This window comes from Somniosus microcephalus, chromosome 1, assembly GCF_052327205.1.
Source record: "Somniosus microcephalus isolate GS21.2 chromosome 1, FLI_Smic_1.0, whole genome shotgun sequence".
NCBI lineage: Eukaryota > Metazoa > Chordata > Chondrichthyes > Squaliformes > Somniosidae > Somniosus > Somniosus microcephalus.
Window position 1 is genome coordinate 58785457 of NC_140987.1, and position 22905 is coordinate 58808361.

General features: G+C 46.0%; 2 protein-coding genes across 3 annotated transcripts in view; one reads left to right on the plus strand and one right to left on the minus strand.

Moving 5' to 3' along the window:
- LOC147124106 (uncharacterized) overlaps nt 1-10917 on the minus strand; it is a 51152-nt gene extending 40235 nt beyond the window's left edge. The window contains exon 1 of the mRNA XM_085981911.1: nt 10715-10917. The gene's annotated coding sequence lies outside the window, so the exon portion shown is untranslated. The remainder of the gene's footprint in view (nt 1-10714) is intronic.
- Nucleotides 10918-11024: 107 nt separating this feature from the next.
- The window catches only part of cenph (centromere protein H), a 36244-nt gene continuing 24363 nt past the window's right edge, over nt 11025-22905 (plus strand). Inside the window, exons 1-3 of one of the 2 annotated variants that reach the window (XR_015077581.1) lie at nt 11025-11128; nt 13007-13150; nt 21135-21190. Coding sequence is in view for 1 of the 2 variants with exons in the window: in XM_085981983.1 (XP_085838109.1) it covers nt 11124-11128; nt 13007-13150; nt 21135-21190 (205 nt within the window). In the remaining variant the exon portion in view is untranslated. The remainder of the gene's footprint in view (nt 11129-13006; nt 13151-21134; nt 21191-22905) is intronic. The other variant, XM_085981983.1, reaches the window with a different exon arrangement.

The window sequence follows — 22905 nt, forward strand, 5'->3', positions numbered from 1 at the left end:
TGTCTATGTCCTTTTGCAGGTTTTTTATGTCCTCCTCACTCACTGCTTTCCCTCCCATCTTTGTATCGTCGGCAAACTTGGCTATGTTGCACTCGGTCCCTTCCTCCAAATCGTTAATATAGATTGTAAAGAGTTGGGGTCCCAGCACTGACCCCTGCGGAACACCACTAGTTACTGATTGCCAGCCCGAGAACGAACCATTTATCCCAACTCATTGTTTTCTGTTAGATAGCCAATCTTCCACCCATGCCAGTATATTACCCCCAATCCTGTGATTTCTTATCTTGATCAGTAATCTTTTGTGTGGAACCTTGTCAAATGCCTGTTGGAAGTCCAAATACACTACATCCACTGGTTCCCCTTTATCCACCCTGTATGTTACATCCTCAAAGAATTTGAGCAAATTTGTCAAACATGACTTCCCCTTCGTAAAACCATGCTGACTCTGTCCTATTAAATTATGTTTATCCAAATGCTCTGTTACTGTATCCTTAATAATGGACTCCAACATTTTGCCAACCACAGATGTTAGGCTAACTGGTCTATAGTTTCCAGCTTTTTGTCTACTTCCCTTCTTAAATAAGGGTGTTACATTAGCAGTTTTCCAATCTGCCGGGACCGTTCCTGAGTCCAGGGAGTTCTGGAAAATGATTACCAATGCATCCACAATCCCTACCGCCACTTCTCTCAAGACCCTAGGATGTAGGCCATCAGGTCCGGGGGATTTATCCGCCTTAAGTCCCATTATTTTACTGAGTACCATCTCCTTAGTGATTTTAATCGTGTTTAGCTGCCCCCCCCCCCCCCCATTGCCCCTTGTTTGTCCAGTGTTGGGATATTTTTAGTGTCCTCTACTGTAAAGACTGATACAAAATATTTGTTCAGTGTCTTTGCCATCTCCATGTTCCCCACCACTAGTTTCCCAGTCCCATCCTCTAAGGGACCAACGTTCACTTTAGCCACCCTTTTTCTTTTTATATAGCTGTAGAAATTCTTGCTATCTGTTTTTATATTTTTTGCTAGTTTACTTTCATAATCTATCTTCCCTTTCTTAATTAATCTTTTAGTTATTGTTTGCTGGCTTTTAAATGCTTCCCAATCTTCTATCCTCCCACTAGATTTGGCTAATTTATATGCCCTTGTTTTCAGTCAAATACTATCCTTTATTACGATAGCAAAATACTGCAGATGCTTGAAATCCGAAATAACAACAGAAAATGCTGGAAAAACTCAGCAGGTCAGGCAACATCCGTGGAGAGAAATTTGAGTTGACGTTTCAGGTCGAACCCTTCTTCAAAACTGGAAAGAAAAGAAACTAGATCGAAGGCAGGGCTGCGATCGGACAAAAGAATAAAAGAAACAAAAGAAGTAAAAGAGATTAGAAGCTAGACGAGATGGTAATAGGCTGAGATTAGGTGTAAAGTGTACTGGCAGGGCAAGAGATAGCTGCCAGGTGTGAGAGAGAAACAAAAGGAAAGGGTGGGGGGAAAGGAGTGGAAAAATTACAAGAAAAAATGAAATAGGGGCCGAGCTAATGATCTGAAATTGTTGAACTCGATATTGAGTCCGGAAGGCTGCAGAGTGCCTATTCGGAAGATGAGGTGCTATTCCTCATTTATTACTTTACTAAGCCACGGATGGCTGTCTTTTCTTTTACTCCCCTTTTTCCTCAGTGGAATATATTTATCTTGAAAGATGTGAAATATCTCCTTGAATGTAGACCACTGCTCTTGTACCGTCTTACACTTTAATCTGTTTTCCCAGTCCACTTTAGTCAATTCTACTCTCATACCTTCATAGTCTCCTTTATTTAAGCTTAGTACGCTGGTTTGAGATCCAACTCACTCACCCTCAAACTGAATTTGGAATTCAACCATATTATGGTCACTCATTCCAAGGGGATCCTTTACTAGAACATTTTTTATTAATCCTGTCTCATTACACAGGACCAGATCTAAGATTGCCTGCCCCCTGGTTGGTTCAGTTACATACTGCTCAAGGAACCCGTCCCTAATACACTCTATGAACTCTTCCTCAATGCTGCCATGCCCAATTTGATTAGTCCAGTCAATATGAAAGTTAAAATCCCCCATGATTATAGCTGTTCCCTTATTACAAGCCCCAACTATTTCCTGATTTATACTCCGACCAACAGAGTTGCAACTGTTAGGAGGCCTACAGACTACGCCCACTAGTGACTTTTTCCCCTTATTATTCCTTATCTCCACCCAAACTGTTTCACTATCCTGATCCTTTGATCCAATATCATTTCTGACTATTGCAGTGATTCCATCCTTGATTAACATAGCAACCCCACCTCCCTTTCCTTCCTGTCTGTCCTTCCTAATTGTCAAATACCCTTGTATGTTTAGTTCCCATTCATGATTATCTTGCAGCCATCTTTCCGTAATGGCCACCAGGTCATACCCATGTGTAGTTATTTGCACCGTCAACTCGTCAATTTTGTTACGAATGCTGCGTGCATTCAGATAAAGAACTTTCAAATATGTTTTCTGACAATTTATTCCTGCTTTTACCCCTTTTACTACTTTACCTTTATTATTATACATTCTGTCCCTTCCTGACACGCTCTGGTTTTTAATTCCCCCACTGCTACCTTGCTCTATTGCCTTCTCCGCTGTCATTTTTATTTTTCGCTCTCTTAAAACCTCCCCCCCACTAATTAGTTTAAAGCCCTCTCTACAGCCCTAGTTATTCGATTCGCCAGGATTCTAGTCCCAGCACTGGCCAAGTGAAGTCCGTCCCAACGGAACAGCTCTCGCCTGTCCCAGTACTGATGCCAGTGTCCCAGGAAGCAAAACCCGTTTCTCCCACACCAGTCTTTGAGCCACGCATTTAACTCTCTAATTTTATTTACCCTAGCCAAATTTGCACGTGGCTCAGGTAGTAATCCAGAGATTATTACCCTTGTGGTTCTGCTTTTTAATTTGGCCCCTAACTGCTCAAACTCCCTCAGCAGAACCTCCTTCCTTGTCCTATCTATGTCATTGGTACCAACATGGACCACGACAACTGGATCCTCCCCCTCCCACTCCAAGTTTCTCTCCAGCCCAGAGGCGATGTCCTTAACCCTGGCACCGGGCAGGCAACACAGCCTTCGGGACTCTCGCTCTCGGCTGCAAAGAACTCTATCTATCCCCCTAACGATACCATCCCCTACCACTACAACATTTCTTTTAACTCCCCCCACTTGAATGGCCCCCCGCTCCACGGTGCTGTGGCCAGGTTGCTCATCCTCCCCGCAGTCCCTGTTCCCATCCTCACAGGGGGTAAGAGCCTCAAACCTGTTGGACAAGAGCAAGGGCTGCGGCTCCTCCAACACTACCTCCTGGATCCCCGTACCTGCCTCACTTCTAGTCACACCATCCTGACCCTGGCCACGGACTACATCTGAATTAATTAATCTAATTGGTGTGACTACCTCCTGATACACAGAGTCCAGGTAACTCTCCCCCTCCCTGATGTGTGTCAGTGTTTGAAGCTCGGACTCCAGCTCTTCAACACGGAGCCGGAATTCCTCAAGCAGCCAACACTTACTGCAAATGTGATCACCGTGAGCATCAATGGTGTCCACCAGCTCCCACATATTGCAGCAGCAACACATCACCTGATCTCCCATTCTATGTAATTAATTACATTTATTAATATTATTTTTAAATACCCTCTGCCCCGATTCTAGATGATGAATATCGCACCTTAGAAACTATAAACCACAGAGTTTAAGCTTAAAAAGAGAGAAATACTTACCAACCAATTACTTACCCGCTTTCTGGTGACATCACACTTGGATAATTTTTTTACCTCTCTCCTTCCCTCTGACTTCGGAGACTGGAACGTCTTACCTGGGTCTCTGAAGCCTTTTTAAGCTTCTCGCTCGCGCCTCCCGCCGACACCCGTCATATGTCATTCCTGCCATCCCAGGTATCAGCCTGGTGAATCTTCGCTGAACTCCTTCCATGGCAATAACATCCTTCCTCAGATAAGGCAACCAAAACTGCACACAATACTCAAGATGTGGTCTCACCAAGGCCCTATACAACTGCAGCAAGACATCCTTGTTCCAGTACTCAAACCCTCTCGCTACGAAGGCCAACATGCCATTTGCCTTCTTAACTGCCTGCTGCACCTGCATGCTTACCTTCAGCGACTGGTGCACAAGGACACCCAGATCTCGTCGCACTTCCCCTTCTCCCAATCTATTGCCGTTCAGATAATAATCTGCCTTCCTGTTTTTGCCACCAAAGTGGATAACCTCGCATTTATCCACATTATACTGCATCTGCCATGCTTCTGCCCAATCACCCAACCTGTCCAAATCATACTGGAGTTTCTCGGCATCCTCCTCACAGCACACACACCCACCCAGCTTTGTGTCGTCTGCAAACTTGGAGATATTACATCCAGTTCCCTCGTCTAGATCATTTATATATATTGTGAATAGCTGGGGTCCAAGCACCGATCCCTGCGGTACCCCACTAGTCACTGCCACTCGGAAAAAGACCTGTTTATTCCAACTCTTTGCATCCTGCCTGCCAACCAGTTCTCTATCCAAGTCAGTACCTTGCCCCCAATCCCATGTGCCTTAACTTTACACGCTAATCTCTTATGTGGGACCTTATCAAAAGCCTTCTGAAAGTCCAAATACACCACATCCACTGGTTCTCCCTTTTCTATTCTACCAGTTACATCCTCAAAAAATTCCAGTAGATTGTCAAGCACGATTTACCTTTTGTAAATCCATGTTGACTTTGTCCGATCCTGTCACTGTTTTCCAAGTGCTCTGCTATTACATCTTTTATAATGGACTCTAGCATTTTCCCCACTACCGATGTCAGGCTTACCGGTCTATAATTCCCCGTTTTCTCTACCACCTTTTTTGAGTAGTGGGGTAACATTAGCTACCCTCCAATCCATGGGAACTGTTCCAGAGTCTATCGAATTTTGGAAGATGACCAGCAATGCATCTACTATTTCTAGGGCCACTTCCTTAAGTACCCTAGGATGTAGATTATCAGGCCCTGGGGATTTATCGGCCTTCAATCCCGTCAATTTCCCTAACACCATTTCCCTACAAATATGGATTTCTTTCAGTTCCTCCCTCTCATTGGACCCTATGTTCCCCGACATCTCTGGGAGGTTATTTGTGTCCTCCTTTGTGAAGACAGAACCAAACTATGTATTTAATTGGTCCGACATTTCTTTGTTCCCCATTATAAATTCCCCTGATTCTGACTGCAAGGGACCTACGTTTGACTTCACCAATCTTTTTCTCTTCACATATCTATAAAAGCTTTTACAGTCAGTTTTTATGTTCCCTGCAAGCTTACTCTCATACTCTATTTCCCCCCTCTTAATTAATCCCTTTGTCCTCCTTTGCAGAATCCTAAACTGCTCCCAATCCTCAGGTTTACTGCTTTTTCTGGCCAATTTATATGTCCTCTCCTTGGATCTTATGCTATCCCTAATTTCCCTTGTTAGCCACAGTTGAGTCACATTTTTTGTTTTATTTTTATGCCATACAGGGATGAACAAATTCTGTAGTTCATCCATGCGATCTTTGAATGTTTGCCATTGCCTATCCACCGTCAACCCTTTGAGTAACATTCCCCAATCAATCCTACCCAACTCACGCCTCATACCATCGTAGTTTCCTTTATTTAAATTCAGGACCTTAGTCTCTGAGTGAACTACTTCACTCTCCATCTTAATGAAGAATTCTATCACCCAAGGGGCCTCGCACAACAAGATTGCTAATTAATCCTCTCTCATTACATAATACCCAGTCTAAGATGGCCTGATCTCTGGTTGGTTCCTCGACATATTGGTCCAGGAAACCATCCCGTATACACTCCAGGAATTCCTCCTCCACAGTATTGTTACTAATTTGGTTAGCCCAATCTATATGTAGATTAGAGTCACCCATGATGACTGCTGTGTCCTTATTGCACGCATCTCTAATTTCCCATTTAATGCCATCCCCAACCTCCACATTACTGTTTGGAGGTCTGTTTAGCACTCCCACTAACGTTTTCTGCCCCTTGGTATTTCTCAGTTCTACCCATACAGATTCCACATCATCAGAGCTAATATCCTTCCTTACAATTGTGTTAATCCCCTCTTTAACCAGCAATGTTACCCCACCTGCTTTTCGCCTGTCTTTCCTGAATATTGAATACCCCTGCATGTTGAGTTCCCAGCCTTGGTCACCCTGGAGCCATGTTTCCGTAATCCTAATCATATCATATCCGTTTACCTCTATTTGCGCAGCTAATTCATCCACCTTATTACGAATGCTCCTCGCATTAAGACACAAGGCCTTCAGGCTTGTTTTTTTAAAAACACTCCTATGTGGCGGTACCACCGGTTGTCCCTTACATGGATATACATAATTCCCTTTAACTTACCTTACTGTATGTGTCTGTTATTATACTCAGGCTTCTCTCCTGTACTCTGACGTCATGATGTCAGAGCTCGGAACCTTTCAACAGTAGAGCTCGGAACCTGCTGGCAGTTGAGCTCGGAACCTGCTGGCAGTTGAGCTGGGAAGCTTCTAGTTAGTCCTCGTGGCGTCCCTGCTGGGGAAAGACCTACACCACGGTGCTCCTACATTCAGCCATCTTACCTGCTACCTTACCTGTTGTATTTAACCTGTTCCTGTAAATAAACAACTTATTTATAGTTCGTCGAAGTCAAACTCGATTATTTAGTGGTGATGCACACGAATCGCTACATTGGTGACCCCAACGTGATGCGAGTACGGGAGCTCATCAATTCCAACACTACAATTGGTGAACCCGTATCCGTGAACGATTTTCATGGTAGCAACGCGCGCCTGAACCTTGTCTTCCCACAAGACGATCGACGCACAACCGACGAACAGCCACGGAACAGCAACCGCCTAACACCGATTCCTCCAAAGGCGACCCCGTCTTTGCGAACGTATTCGCAAGGTAAGCGCAGTCTGGAGCAGATCCCGTTTGACACGGACAAAACTCAACCGGACCCCGTTTTTTTTTTGTGAACAATTTTCACAAAAGAAGCATGCCATGGAAACACCAGCCGTTTTGCTGTCGCTACCGCAATCCAGGGAGCCACAGTCTCCCTCGTGCTTTATAAAGGTAGAAGCCCCGTTCGACGAGAACATCGATGCGGCCCCGACCACGCACTTGCTTACGGTCCCCGTACTCGTCTTTCCTACCGTCACACGGATCGTCCGCCTCTACGTCCAAAGCAACAGCAAGTATCTCTCCAAGCGCAGGGTACAGCATGTTCGGGCCCACAAAATCGGAGCGTGCCCTGCGGGGATACCACGAGGACTCACCCCCGCAAACCACGAGGATCCATCCCTCGCAAACCACGAGGACCCTGCCCTCGTGAAACACGAAGACTCGTTCCCCGCCGACGACGCACCAGCCCGTCAGCCTGCTGGTTGTGTTACCTACTACACGTTTCAGTGCGAACGAAAAGCGCTGCCGCCTTCACGGCTGTTTTCTCCTAAATCTACAACAACTACAAGTGTTGCCGCCCTCCAGGCAGAGTTTACCCCTCCCGAAAGCAACAACAACCTGGACCGTTGCCGCCCTTTCTCCAGTTTTCCCTTTAACAAATGCAAATGTCTACTGAAGCTGCACACAGAGGACGGGCCCAACGGGCATCCTGCGGCCGCGATCAGCCACGTGAAAGTTGCTAGCCTCACCGATCACTGATCAACGCAGCAACTCTTCACCCTCCGTTGTGTTATCGTCGTAGCACTATGGCACGCACCGTTCCGTGCGTTCCAGCCTCCCGAAGGTTTCGCTCACCTGTCGGCGAGTTCACCGACCTCGCCTGTCAAGTCCTTCTGGATCGCTCGTTTGGCATTCCTGCAGAGTTCATCAGAACAAGGACTTGTTTCAACATCAACGGAGACATCGCCCGCGTCCGCCCAACCTGCCCGTCACTCTGACAAGGCCTGCTGTTTCGCACGTCTCCACGGTCCTTCGCCTAACGGATACGTTTTATTCGCCACGACGCGCGTAAGGATCCGCTCACGAGCAGCATCTTCAGGCCTCGCCTACCAAGTCGAGACAGCACGACCGCCGTGACCACCAGCTCGTCAGACCATCTCATCCTTGGACTTTCGTTAAAGCGAATTCTGGGGGGGCCTATGTGGCAGTACCACCGGTTGTCCCTTACATGGATATACATAATTCCCTTTAACTTACCTTACTATATGTGTCTGTTACTATACTCAGGCTTCTCTCCTGTACTCTGACGTCATGACGTCAGAGCTCGGAACCTGCTGGCAGCTGAGCTCGGAACCTGCTGGCAGTTGAGCTGGGAAGCTTCTAGTTAGTCCTCGTGGCATCCCTGCTGGGGAAAGACCTACACCACGGTGCTCCTACAGTCAGCCATCTTACCTGCTACCTTACCTGTTGTATTTAACCTGTTCCTGTAAATAAGCAACTTATTTATAGTTCGTCGAAGTCGAACTCGATTATTTAGTGGTGATGCACAAGAATCGCTACACCTACACCTTTTAGAATTATTATTTACTGTGGCCATGTTTGATTTAAACCCTTGATTTCTCTGACTGCCACCTTTGTTTTTCTCTTTACTGTCTTTTGCTTCTATCCTTGTTTCCCATTCCTCTGTCTCCCTGCTCAGGTTCCCGACCCCCTGCCATTTTAGTTTAAACCCTCCCCCAGAGCACTAGCAAACACTCCCCCTAGGACATCGGTCCCGGTCCTGCCCAGGTGCAAACCGTCTGGTTTGTACTGGTCCCACCTCCCCCAGAACCGGTTCCAATGTCCCAGGAATTTGAATCGCTCCCCCTTGCACCATTCCTCTAGCCCACATTCCTCTAGCAGTCCATGCCCACATGCAGCAAGACCTGGACGATATTCAGGATTGGGCTGATGAGTGGCAAGTAACATTCGCGCCACACAAGTGCCAGGCAATGACTATCTCCAAAAAGAGAGTCTAACCACTGCCCCATGACATTCAACGGCATTACCATCACCAAATCCCCCACCATCAACATCCTGGAAGTCACCATTGACCAGAAACTTAACTGGACCAGCCACATAAATACTGTGGCTACAAGAGCAGGTCAGAGGCTGTGTATTCTGCAGCAAGTGACTCACCTCCTCCTCCCAAAGCCTTTCCACCATCTACAAGGGTCAAGTCAGGAGTGTGATGGAGTACTCTCCACTTGCCAGGATGATTGCAGCTCCAACAACACTCAAGAAGCTCGACACCATCCAGGACAAAGTAACTCACTTGATTGGCACCCCATCCACCACCTTAAACATTCACTCCATCCACCACCGGCATACCGTGGCTGCAGTGTACACCATGTATAAGATGCACTGCAGTAACTCCCCAAGGCTTCTTTGACACCACCTCCCAACCCCTTGCCCTCTACCACCTAGAAGGACAAGGGCAGCAGGCACATGGGAACACCACCACCTGCAAGTTCCCCTCCAAGTCACACACCATCCTGATTTGGAAATATATCGCCGTTCCTTCATTGTCAATGGGTCAAAATCCTGAACTCCCTACCTAACAGCACTGTGGGAGTACCTTCACCTCACAGACTGCAGCGGTTCAAGAACGTGGCTCACCACCACCTTCTCAAGGGCAATCGGGAATGGGCAATAGATGCTGGCTTTGCCAGCAACATCCACATTCCATGAATGAATTGCACAGAGAAGACACATTCATATTTCAGATATAACCCTTCATCAAAATTGAAAAGTGAAAAATAAGCAAGCATTCAGTACAGGTTGTGGGGAAAAGGGGTTATTTTAGTACTATTTGTTTTCAGAGCTCCCCAAAGGAGCATATTTCCAGCATTCTCTATTTCATTCCCAGCTTTCAAAGTCTGCCCCAATTTTATGCCAAGGGCTCCTCTATGCAATGCAGCTTCTGAGATGAGAGAGCAGGTTTCCTCTGTGTCAGTCGCAGCTCAGTTGGTAGCACCCTCACCTCCAGGTCAGAAGGTTGTGGGCTCAAGTTCCACTCCAGGAACTTGAACACATGAAGCTAGGTTGACACTCCCAGTGCAGTGCTGAGGGAGTGCTGCACTGTCGGAGGTGCCGTCTTTCAGATGAGACGTTAAACCGAAGCCCCGTCTACTCTCTCAGGTGGACATAAAAGATCCCATGGCACTATTTTGAAGAAGAGCAGGTGAGTCCTCCCGATGTCCTGGCCAATATTTAATCCCTCAATCAACATCACTAAAACAGATTATCTGGTCATTATCTCATTGCTGTTTGTGGGAGCTTGTTGCATGCAAATTGGCCGCCGCGTTTCCTGCATTGCAACAGTGCCTACGCTTAAAAAAAAGTACTTCATTGGCTGTAAAGCGCTTTGGGTCACAGTCTAAGGATAACGGGTAAGCCATTTAGGACAGAGATGAGGAGGAATTTCTTCACCCAGAGAGTGGTGAACCTGTGGAATTCTTTACCACAGAAGGCAGTAGAGGTCAATTCATTAAATATATTCAAGGAGTTGGATATATTTCTTGAGGCTAAAGGGATCAAGGGATATGGGGAGAAGGCAGGGACAGGGTACTGAATTTGGATGGTGGAGCAGGCTCAAGGGGCCGAATGGCCTACTCCCATCTTCTATGTTTCTATGTTTGGGACGTCTGGTGGTCGTGAAAGGCTCTATATAAATGCAAGTCTTTCTTTCCGCCAAACCACCTTACCTTGCTTTATGCTTCTGGCTGAGTTACTGGCTCATGTTGCAATTAGTAAAGGGATAAAGGACGAGGTCTGTGTCCTTTACCCGAATACCCAGGCCCTAATCTGTTGAGACCCGGATCAAGCAACGTCAGTCGTCCAGCTTCCTCTTCTCCCGCTTCAAATTGAACTGGCTGAGGCTTATTAGACGCAGCGAATCGTCCGCGGACTGCGCGCGCCCCCTATCGATGTCAGCTGCGATCGATTGGTTTCTGATTGACGTACCTCTCAACCAGAGAGGCCGGGAATTATCGAGGCCCCGCCCGCTCGCCCAATCGGCACAGCGGATGGGCGGGGCCAACGCCAACGGCGGGCAGCCGTTGAAAAGTTTTGTACGCGTTGGAGCCCAAGCCAGGAGTGGGAGCGGTGGGAAGCATGGAGTAAGAGCCCGGCCCGCTTCATAAACTAGTGGAGTTAGCTACAGGCCAATAGCCGCTGGGGCACAGCCAGGTCTCCCCGCTCGCAATGTCTGAGCTGGAGTCTATCTGCCTGCTGGTGTACAGGATCTGGGGACGCAGCTCGTCCTCTAGGATCAGGCCCGATTACCCGCTGTGAGCCGGGACAGTGGGTGTCAACAGATGATTGGACTGTGTTCGCGTTGGGATGGGTGGCATCACAGCTGACCTGAATCCTGTACTCGAGAAATGGTGACTGGTCAGGGAGCGTCTGTAAATGGAGGAGAAATGGTGACTGGTCAGGGAGTGTCTTTAAATGGAGGAGAAATGGTGACTGGTCCGGGAGCGTCTGTAAATGGAGGAGAAATGGTGACTGATCAGGGAGTGTCTGTAAATGGAGGAGAAATGGTGACTGGTCAGGGAGCAATATCATCATAAGCATTAAAATAGAAAGGGATTGTCATCTTGAATAAAATAGGAGATCTGAAATTAGATAGCGTTCCAGGTCCAGATGATAAAAAAATAATGGTGAACAAACAGCGTTTGCTGTCATTACCCCTCTGAAACTGACCGTAATGCCAAGATTTAGTGCATGCGCAGCTAAACGCGGAAATCCTAAAGTTGCAGTCAGTCGTTCACTGCGCCGACACTGACAGTGCTGTGGACACCCCTCCCCCGCGTGTAATCAGTGAAACTGACGAATACTTTGGTTTTTTCCCACGGTAATATCACTGTTAAATACTCCATTAAATGTTAGGCCTTGTTGGATTAGGTGTAACTGGGGTTTTAACAGTGTATTGACTGCTAAACAAATGTTATGGCCCTGAAAAATAAATTCCCTGGCGCTGAAGTGTCAGCCTTGGTTGTGTTGCCCTCTGAGTCAGAAGGTCGTGGGTTCAAGTCCCACTCCAGTGACTTGAGCTGACAGAGCAGTGCAGTATTGAGAGTGCTGCACTGTAGGAGGTGCTGTCTTTCGGATGGGACATTAAACTGAGGCCTTGTCAGGTATATGTAAAAGATCCCATGACGCTTTCGAAGATGAGCAGGGGAGCTTTCCTCAGTGTCCTGGCCAATATTTATCCCTCAATTAACATCACAGATTATCTGGTCATTATCTCTTTGCTGTTTGTGGGACCTTGCTATTTGCAAATTGGCTGCTGAGTTTCCTACATTACAACCGTGACTATAACTTCCAAAGAACGATCAACTTTTGTCTGATTATGCTCCTTTGACGCACCTTGGGACATTTTACTATGTTAAAGGTGCTATATAAATGCAGTTGTTGTTGTTCATTATTGGCTGTAAAGTGCATTAGGATGTCCGGAGGTCATGAAAGACACTATATGAATGCAAGTTCTTTCTTGCTCTTTGCATAGTGCCATGAGATCCTTTAAATCCACCTAAAAAGCCTAAAATTAACATCTGGAAGACGGCACCTCATTATGGCACTGAAGTGTTAGCCTAGATTATGTGCTCAAGTGTTGGAATGTGACTTGAGCTCACAATCTTCTGATTTAAAGGTGAGAGTGCTATCACTGAGGCAAGATAACACAGACAGAAAATTTAAATGGGAGATGCCAGAGCATGAACCAATGGCCTCAAAACATGTGCCCGTCCACTGAGTTAAGTCCCCTTTCTTCCCTGTGTCTAGTGTTGACATCAAACACCCAATGGTTGACTTTTAGACATGGTGCGATGGTAGCTCTGTTCTTTATCTCCTTTCTTCCCTGTAGGGAAGTATCTAGCCTTCACAGAAGCTGTGACTGTGATCCACTCTGAAGAGGCAGCCGCTGTACACTTCTTAAAAATTGCATATTCTCTGTTTTCCATCTTGCAATACTTTACTTGTTCTCTCTAAATCAGTTATAGAGCAGAAACACGTATTCTTCAGGAGCTCGGTACTTCCTGCATGAAGTTGGGACAGTTAGCACTTGATAACTTCCATGTAACACCAGCAGTTGGCCAGGAAAATCCTGCTGTAATGGATTCCATTCTGCACCTCATGTGGTGAGTAATGGTTGTGCATTAATGTGAAGTATGGTAGATTTTCTATTACCACATTATCAAAATAAAAATACTAGAGCAAATGTTTGTTACTAATGCAATTGGAATAGTAATTATGAAGGTGTTGAATTCAGGATAAAGATTAGCTTTTGATTTTTGAAAATGTTTTAGTTTGAAGTTAAATTTTAGAATTTCCTTTTATTAACTGGTGGCTTCCAAATTAAATGCTTCATCTGAACTTTTACTGACTCTTATAGAATCATACAATGCAGGAGACCATTCGGCCCATCATGACTCTTTGAAAAAGCTATCCAATTAGTCCCATAGCTCTGCAAATTTTTCCCCTTCAAATATTTATCCAATTCCCTTTCGAAAGTTCCTATTGAATCTGCTTCCACCACCCTTTCAGGCAGTGCATTCCAGATCATCGTAACTTGCTGCCTAAAAAAAATTCTCCTCATCTCACTTCTGGTTCTTTTGCCAATTACCTTAAATCTGTGACCTCTGGTTACCAACCCTCCTGCCAGTGGAAACAGTATTCAGTTTTACATGCTTATTTTATTGTATCAAGATGAATTTTCTTTGGAAGCATTAAGAGCAATTGTGTATGTACGTCCATCTAAATATCTATTGCTATCTAGGGGAGAATGTGTGTGTATTCTATAGGAAATGGCATGTGCAGAGGGGTGTAATTATAGCATGACAAGTTTACACAGGCAGTTTCCATTATAAATATGGTCATACAAATGTTGCTCTAAATGTTTGCCTGCTGTAAATTAAAGTAGCTTAATGATTTATGTCTGGCCTTGTCACACTAAGTGTTCACTTGAGCTGTCTTCAAAGATATTGAAGAGCATCTGTTTCCAAGGACACAGTTCAGATCACAAGGGGACACTATTGCACAAGCAGTTATAGCGCAGTGAGTCAACTCCCACGAGGGGAAAGAATCCAATGCAGCACCTCATTTTGTTGGTCTGTGAAAGATTTTCATTTTATTATATTTCTCAAGTTCTAATTTTAACTTCTGATACAGGAATTTTATTCATCAAAAATGTAATAACTTTGATGCTGACTTCTATAGAACTCGGTGAAATGTTGTAGTCTTTCTCATTCGTTCAACTTTCACATACAAGTAAGATAATGCCATCATGTGTAGGGTGGGGAGGGAAACACCTGAGGACACTGTCCCATGAGCTACATTGTCTTGCATGGTTAGGTGATTTCCCCCCCCGTCCTCTGTGTAAGTATGGCCTATTCTGAACAATGTCTTAATCCATTTTTTCCTCCTGTTGCTGCCAGTTTTGTTTTACTAAGGCATACTTTATATATAGAGGTTGAAAAAACACAGAAGTAATTACCTGCCTTCGAAGTAAGTCTTACTCAATGTTTGAGTGCAGTTCAGCTTCCACATATAAAGCTCCTTACTTTGACTTCTCTTTCTGGTCAAGTATGGCTGGTTATGTTTCAGTGCTTTTGTTATTAATTGAGGTCATTGTGCTGTTTCCTTCAAGCGAAGTGCTAGGGCTACAGTCTGGAATGTGGCCTAATGTACAGCAAAGTCAGAATAGACCATGGTGGTGTACGGGATATGTATTTTCTTAAGAGGCAGTATCTTAAGCTTTCCCCTCTTTTATGCCCCCACCTCATGAGATGATGACAATATCCTATAACAGCAAAATATTCCAAAGCACTTCACAGGGGCATTATGAATTAAGCAGGACTTCGGAGAATAGTTAGACCAAAGCTTCTGAAGGTGAAGAGAGATTTTGCAAGGTGGAAGGGTTTAAAAAGAGAATTCCATAGTGTGGGGCATGTTGGCTGCAGGCTCTGCCGCAAGGGGTGGAGTGGAGGGTGGGAGGAAGTCCTAGTATACCTGAATCTGAGTAGTGATGTCTTCAGGTTAGAAGAGGTTGCAGATGTAGAGTGGAGCGAGGCCATGGAGGAATTTGTAAACAATGTAAGGATTTTTGAAATCGATGCACTAGAAGGAACCAGTGGAAACCATTGAGGACTGTGGAGTTTGTGTAGGGTTGTAGAGATTAGGCCAAATAGTAGCTTATCTCTAGTCTTTCAAATAATCAGGATCGACTGCAAACCAATATGGTGGGTATATTGTGTTTAATCAGAGTTTAAGATGGAATATAACATGCTAGTTATAGAGCAAATATGTACGACAGTGACAAGCAGCTGGTACCGGTCCCGCTTGGACAGACGGCTGGCGTGCGTGAACAGTTCTCTGGCTTGCGGCCTCTCTTCCTCTTGTCTAGATCCTCCGAGTTGATGAGCGTGGGATCACTCTCAAAAGAACGTTCGACCAGCCCAACTTCTGCTTGACACTTCCCTCCACCGTCTGTATGGGCAAGCCCTCAGAGTTTCTTTATTCTCTTTAGGGGTGGGCCTGAGGCCAAATTATTGACAAGACCATTTAACCTATAGAGGAGCCTCTAAAACCTCAGTACCCAATGTGGCGTCGAGTTCTTTGTCTCGATTTTTGGATGAAAGCCCTCACCTTAACGGGGTTTCGTGATCTCAGCCAATTTGTCTTATTATTTAATCTTTCTGAAGGTTCTTCCTTTGGAATTTGTCTTATCTCTCTTTTGTCCCTATCCTCCCTGGCACAGCAAGTACAAGGCCTGACCTCATACCCTCTCCATCAAGGGGCCCACATCAGCGATGTCTTGCTCATCCTGCCGTTATCCAAACTATCTCCCTTTCAAGCAGTTTTATTACATAGAAACATAGAAGATAGGAGCAGGAGTAGGCCATTCAGCCCCTCGAGCCTGTTCCGCCATTTAATGAGATCATGGCTGATCATCCAAATTCAGTACCCTGTCCCTGCTTTCTCCCCATATCCCTTGATCCCTTTAGCCTTAAGAAATATATCTAACTCCTTCTTGAATATATTTAATGAAGTGGCCTCAACTGCCTTCAGTGGTAGAGAATTCCACAGGTTCACCACTCTCTGGGTGAAGAAATTCCTCCTCATCTCTGTCCTAAATGGCTTACCCCTTATCTTTAGACTGTGACCCCTGGTTCTGGACTCCCCCGCCATCGGGAACATCCTTCCTGCATCTAGTCTGTGTAGTCCTGTTAGAATTTTATAAGTTTCAATGAGATCCCCTCTCATTCTTCTAAACTCCAGCGAATATAAGCCCAATCGACCCAATCTCTCCTCATACGTCATTCCTGCCATCCCAGGTATCAGTCTGGTGAATCTTCGCTGCACTCCCTCCATGGCAAGAACATCCTTCCTCAGATAAGGTGACCAAAACTGCACACAATACTCAAGGTGTGGTCTCACCAAGGCCCTGTACAACTGCAGCAAGACATCCTTGCTCCTGTACTCGAATCCTCTCACTATGAAGGCCAACATACCATTTGCCGCCTTAACCACCTGCTGCACCTGCATGCTTACCTTCTGCGACTGGTGCACAAGGACACCCAGGTCTCTTTGCACTTCCCCTTCTCCCAATCTATTGCTGTTCAGATAATAATCTGCCTTCCTGTTTTTGCCACCAAAGTGGATAACCTCGCATTTATCCACATTATACTGCATCTGCCCATCACCCAACCTATTCAAATCATACTGGAGTTTCTCGGCATCCTCCTCACAGCACACATACCCACCCAGCTTTGTGTCATCTGCAAACTTGGAGATATTACATCTAGTTCCCTCGTCTAGATCATTAATATATATTGTGAACAGCTGGGGTCCTAGCACCGATCCCTGCGGTACCCCACTAGTCAATGCCTGCCACTCGGAAAAAGACCCGTTTATTCCAACTCTTTGCTTCCTGTCTGCCAACCAGTTCTCTATCCATGTCAGTACCTTACCCCCAATCCCATGTGCTTCAACTTTACACGCTAATCTCTTATGCGGGACCTTATCAAAAGCCTTCTGAATGTCCAAATACATCACATCCACTGGTTCTCCCTTATCTATTCTACCAGTTACATCCTCAAAAAATTCCAGTAGATTAGTCAAGCACTATTTACCTTTTGTAAATCCATGTTGACTTTGTCCGATCCTGTCACTGTTTTCCAAGTGCTCTGCTATTACATCTTTTATAATGGACTCTAGCATTTTCTCTACTACCGATGTCAGGCTTACCGGTCTATAATTCCCTGTTTTATCTCTACCACCTTTTTTGAATAGTGGGGTTACATTAGCTACCCTCCAATCCATGGGAACTGTTCCAGAGTTTATAAAATTTTGGAGGATGACCAGCAATGCATCTACTATTTCTAGGGCCACTTCCTTAAGTCCCCTAGGATGTAGATTATCAGGCCCTGGGGATTTATCGGCCTTCAATCCCGTCAATTTCCCTAACACCATTTCCCTACAAATGCTGATTTACAGGAAACTTTCTGGTATCCGGCACGGACGGGACCGACGTGGTGCCGGTTCGTCAACAATTCCGGATAACCGAACGCTATAGTAAAAGATACGGAGCTCAGAGCTCCGTATAAAGCAACAAACCCTGTTGCGTCAGCTTCAAAACAATCGGCACAAATTGCAAGCGTCTCTGTAGCTTAGCAACAGCTTCAGCTACACCCTTGCACAGCAACAAATGGAGTAATAAAAGTAAAAAAAAGTTACCTGAACCGACTCCTGAATTTTGCCGGTGGATAGAGCGTTCCGGTTATTTAGGGGCCGGTTAATCGAAAGTTTCCTGTAATTCAATTCCTCCCTCTCATTAGACCCTATGTTCCCGACATCTCTGGGAGATTATTTGTGTCCTCCTTTGTGAAGACAGAACCAAAGTATGTATTTAATTGGTATGCCATTTCTTTGTTCCCCATTATAAATTCCCCTGATTCTGACTGCAAGGGACCTACGCTTGACTTCACCAATCTTTTTCTCTTCACATATCTATAGAAGCTTTCACTGTCAGTTTTTATGTTCCCTGCAAGCTTACTCTCATAATCTATTTTCCCCCTCTTAATTAATCCTTTTGTCCTCCTTTGCTGAATCTTAAACTGCTCCCAATCCTTGGGTTTGCTGCTTTTTCTGGCCAAATTAAATGTCCTCTCCTTGGATCTTATGCTATCCCTAATTTCCCTTGTTAGCCATGGTTGAGTCACATTTTTTGTTTTATTTTTATGCCAAACAGGGATGAACAAATTCTGTAGTTCATCCATGCGATTTTTAAATGTTTGCCATTGCCTATCCACCGTCAACCCTTTAAGTAACGTTCCCCAATCAATCCTACCCAACTCGCGCCTCATACCATTGTAGTTTCCTTTATTTAAATTCAGGACCCTAGTCTCTGAGTCAAATATTTCACACTCCATCTTAATGAAGAATTCTATCATATTATGATCGCTCCGCCCCAAGGGGCCTCGCACAACAAGATTGCTAATTAATCCTTTCTCATTACATAAAGCCCAGTCTAAGATGGCCTGATCTCTAATTGGTTCCTCGACATATTGGTCCAGGAAACCATCCCGTATACACTCCAGGAATTCCTCCTTCACGGTATTGTTACTAATTTGGTTAGCCCAATCTATATGTAGATTAAAGTCACCCATGATAACTGCTGTGCCCTTATTGCACGCGTCTCTAATTTCCCGTTTAATGCCATCCCCAACCTCAGCATTACTGTTTGGGGGTTTGTATACAACTCCCACTAACGTTTTCTGCCCTTTGGTATTTCTCAGCTCTGCCCATACAGATTCCACATCATCAAAGCTAATATCCTTCTTTACTATTGTGTTAATCTCCTCTTTAACTAGCAATGCTACCCCACCTCCTTTTCCTTTTTGCCTGTCTTTCCTGAATATTGAATACCCCTGGATGTTGAATTCCCAGCCTTCGTCACCCTGGAGCCATGTCTCCGTAATCCCAATTATATCATATCCGTTTGCATCTATTTACGCAGCTAATTCATCCACCTTATTACGAATTCTCCTCGCATTAAGACACAAAGCCTTCAGGCTTGTTTTTTTAACACTCTTAGACCGTTTAGAATTATTATTTACTGTGGCCATGTATGATTTAAACCCTTGATTTCTCTGACTGCCACTTTTGCTTTTCTCCTTCCTGTCTTTTGTTTCTATCCTTGCTTCCCTTTCCTCTGTCTCCCTGCAAAGGTTCCCAACCCCCTGCCATTTTAGTTTAAACCCTCCCCAACAGCACTAGCAAACACACCCCCTAGGACATCGGTCCCGGTCCTGCCCAGGTGCAAACCTTCCAGTTTGTACTGGTCCCAACCTCCCCCAGAACCGGTTCCAATGTCCCAGGAATTTGAATCCCTCCCCCTTGCACCATACCTCTAGCCACGTATTCATCTGAAATATCCTTCTATTTCTACTCTGACTAGCATGTGGCACTGGTAGCAATCCTGAGATTACTACCTTTGAGGTCCTGCCATGACTTGCCCTTTAATTAATTTAAATCAAATCAATACAGGTAGACTACCTTTTATCCGAACTTCCGAAAACCGAAACCCTCTAAAAACCGAAGGTTTTTTCGTTCAGCGTAAGTTGTGCGCACGACATGACCAGAGTGGCGCACGACCCCGACCCCTGCCGACCCCCCCCCGCGGACCCCCGACCCTCCCGCCCCCTGCCGACCCCGACGACCCACCCCCGACAAATTTCCCAGTCTTGTAAAATACCTTCCGAAATCCGAAATTTTCCGAAAACCGAAACACGGCTGGTCCTGAGGTTTTCGGATAAAGGATAGTCTACCTGTACCACTAATTATACTACAATTAAATGATATACTCAAGGGCCCTTGGTTACTCGCACTCCCCGATACACAACAGGGACCTTAGAAAATATAACCACAAAAATTAAGACCGTCTAAACTTTATAAACTATTATTCTTAACTGTTAAACTATAGAGTATAGTATAAATACTCACCTGGCCGTACTCACCCAATCAGCTGCTTCCTCTTGCCCGCGTCACTTTTTGAATCGTGACGTGGCTCTGGAGCGCCACCACCGTCTGTGAGATTGGTAAGCCTCTGTAAAAAAGCCCGTGAAAGTGAGTTTAAGTACTCACTGTATCGCCGCTCTCTGCTCCTCCCGACACTGGCCTCTGTATAAAAAAAAAAAAGCCAGCGAAAGTGAGTTTACGTAGTCACTGTACCGCCACACTCTCCGCTCCGACACTGGCCTCAATCAGCTCCCTCCCCTTGTGCTGACGTCACTTTTGACGTCACTCTTTGAAAATTCTGCCGGTGCTGAGTTGGTATCGCTGCCGCCGCCTCGCCGCTCCTCCCAGGTCCACACTGCTGCTGCTGTGGGGCCTACCTGCGCCTCGGGCTCTCTTTATATCGCCGCTCCTCCCAGGTCCGCACTGCCGCTGCTGCTGCTGTGGGGCCTACCTGCGCCTCGGGCTCTCTATATCGCAGCTCCTCCCAGGTCCGCACTGCCGCTGCTGCTGCTGTGGGGCCTACCTGTGCCTCGGGTTCTCTTTATATCGCCGCTCCTCCCAGGTCTGCACTGCCGCTGCTGCGGGGCCTACCTGCGCCTCGGGCTCTCTTTCTATCGCCACCGCCGCCTCGCCGCTCCTCCCAGGACCGCACTGCCGCCGCCACTGTCAAACACGACATTATTCACCTCATAATTTTATCCGCATAACCATATACATTTTGGACACCACTGATTTCTAACATACTTGAGCACAAGAGACCAGTGAGAAGAGCACTGCAGAAGTTGGGTCTGGAGATATTGCAGCAGTGACGGGGGGAAAATAAGCAGCCTTTGTGTTAGGCTGAATGTTGAAGCTGAGCTGAGCAGTACATCAAAATTGCTAGGTATCCTATGTATGTGGGGGGGGGGGGGGGTGGCGGTCAACGTTATTTAATGTAAAGTCAGTAATATTTTTTCAAATGGAACGCTACGGTAATAAGGCAAGCCCAATGGCAGTTTTGGGCAATACATGTGTTTTTCCCATCTTGCTGGTCCTGACCTGCCCTGGTACATGCAAAGAAAATACTTGTTATTCTTACACTTTCTGTATTTCTTTTCTTTTGAGGTTAAAGGATCGAGTAATCCAACAAACTGTGGAACTGCAGACTGGTGTGAAAGCTTGTAAGTTCTTTTGAATTGTATAAGTCATTTTGGTTTACCTCATGCTGTCTGAGAATTGAATGTTGCAGCTTTTATTTCTACTTGTTAAAACCAATGTACTTAATTTGAAAATATTATAATGGATAATGCTTATAATAAATATATTTATTTCCTTGTGTGGAACATGTTTGATATTATAACATGGAAAAATAATGCTGATACAGAAACCACTGATTCACATTCAGTTTCTTTTACATGTTTCCCCAGCGACTCCATTAGTAAGAGCTCTGCCCTGTGTGAAACTGAGCCCTAGAAACGTCTCCGGTTCAATCCTTAGTCTATGCTGAGTTATCTAGTGTCAGCCTAGGTGACAACAAGGCCCGATAATGGGTCTCTGTCCCCTTACCCGAGGAGATAAAAATCAACCAGGATTCCCACTCCAAATTGCCATCCAGTGACTTATGTTGGAAAGTTTTTGCGTGGACATTAGATGCCAATAGGTTTGATTCTATCCTACCAAAACTCAATGTTAACATGTGAGGTACCAGAGAAGTTAGTACTAGCAGAGCCATAACCCAGCATGAGTCTTGCGTATCGTGAATCTTGTGACTGCCTCGGCGGTTGCTTCCCACCCCACCCTTCTCATTGACTACCTGATGCGCCATCAATTACTCAAAAGACTGAGGTTGAGCGAGTAACAATCAGGCTTTTATTAACTAAAGAATGAAGGTCTTGTCTCGAGTGTTCGACCCGTCCAGAATACTAAGGGACTGGGAGGTAGTCACTTATATAGCTGGAATAGTGGGAGGAGTCAGCCGAGGCATGTCCAGACCTGTACCTAGTGGAATACACATACAGACACAGACAGGTTATAACAGTGGTTTACCACATTCACCCCTTGTTTAAAAATGAGTCCAGCGGGGTGAAGTGTATTTAAAAGTTCGTGTATTGGAGTCTCTCCGGAGGTCTTGTCTGCCGCTGTGATCGACGTGGCGACGGCAGGGGTGGTGGAGCTTCCGGCGTCGCGTCCCGTGTAGGCTGGGGCCCTGGAGTGTAGTCCTCGTGGGTGACGGTCCAAGGCGAGCCGGCTGCTGGGGTTGGATATCGGGTCGTGGGGGGGGGGTGGTAATGGGTAGTGGGTTACAGCGGTCCCCGAGGGTGCGAGGTCTCGTATGGAGACTGTGCCCTCCCGCCCGTCCGGGTACGTAATGTAAGCATACTGGGGGTTGGCGTGGAGGAGGTCGACCCTCTCGACCAGGGGGTCTGTTTTATTGGCCCTCACGTGTCTTCTCAGTAGTACCGGCCCTGGGGACGTCAGCCATGGCGGTAACGATGTCCCCGATGTGGACTTCCTTGGGAAGACAAACATTTTCTCGTGAGGGGTGGCATTGGTGGCAGTGCAGAGCAGTGACCGAATCGAGTGGAGCGCATCGGGGAGCACCTCCTGCCAGCGGGAGGTCGGAAGGCCCCTAGACTTTAAGGCTAGTAGGGCGGCCTTCCAAACTGTTGCATTCTCTCTTGCCACCTGTCCGTTCCCCCGGGGGTTGTAACTGGTGGTCCTGCTTGTGGCTATACCCCTAGCGAGCAGGTACTGGCGGAGTTCGTCGCTCATAAACGATGAGCCCCGGTCGCTATGGATATAGCTGGGGAAACCGAACAGGGTGAAGAGGCTGTTCAGAGATTTAATGACCGTGGCACTGGTCATGTCCGGGCAGGGGATAGCGAACGGAAACCGG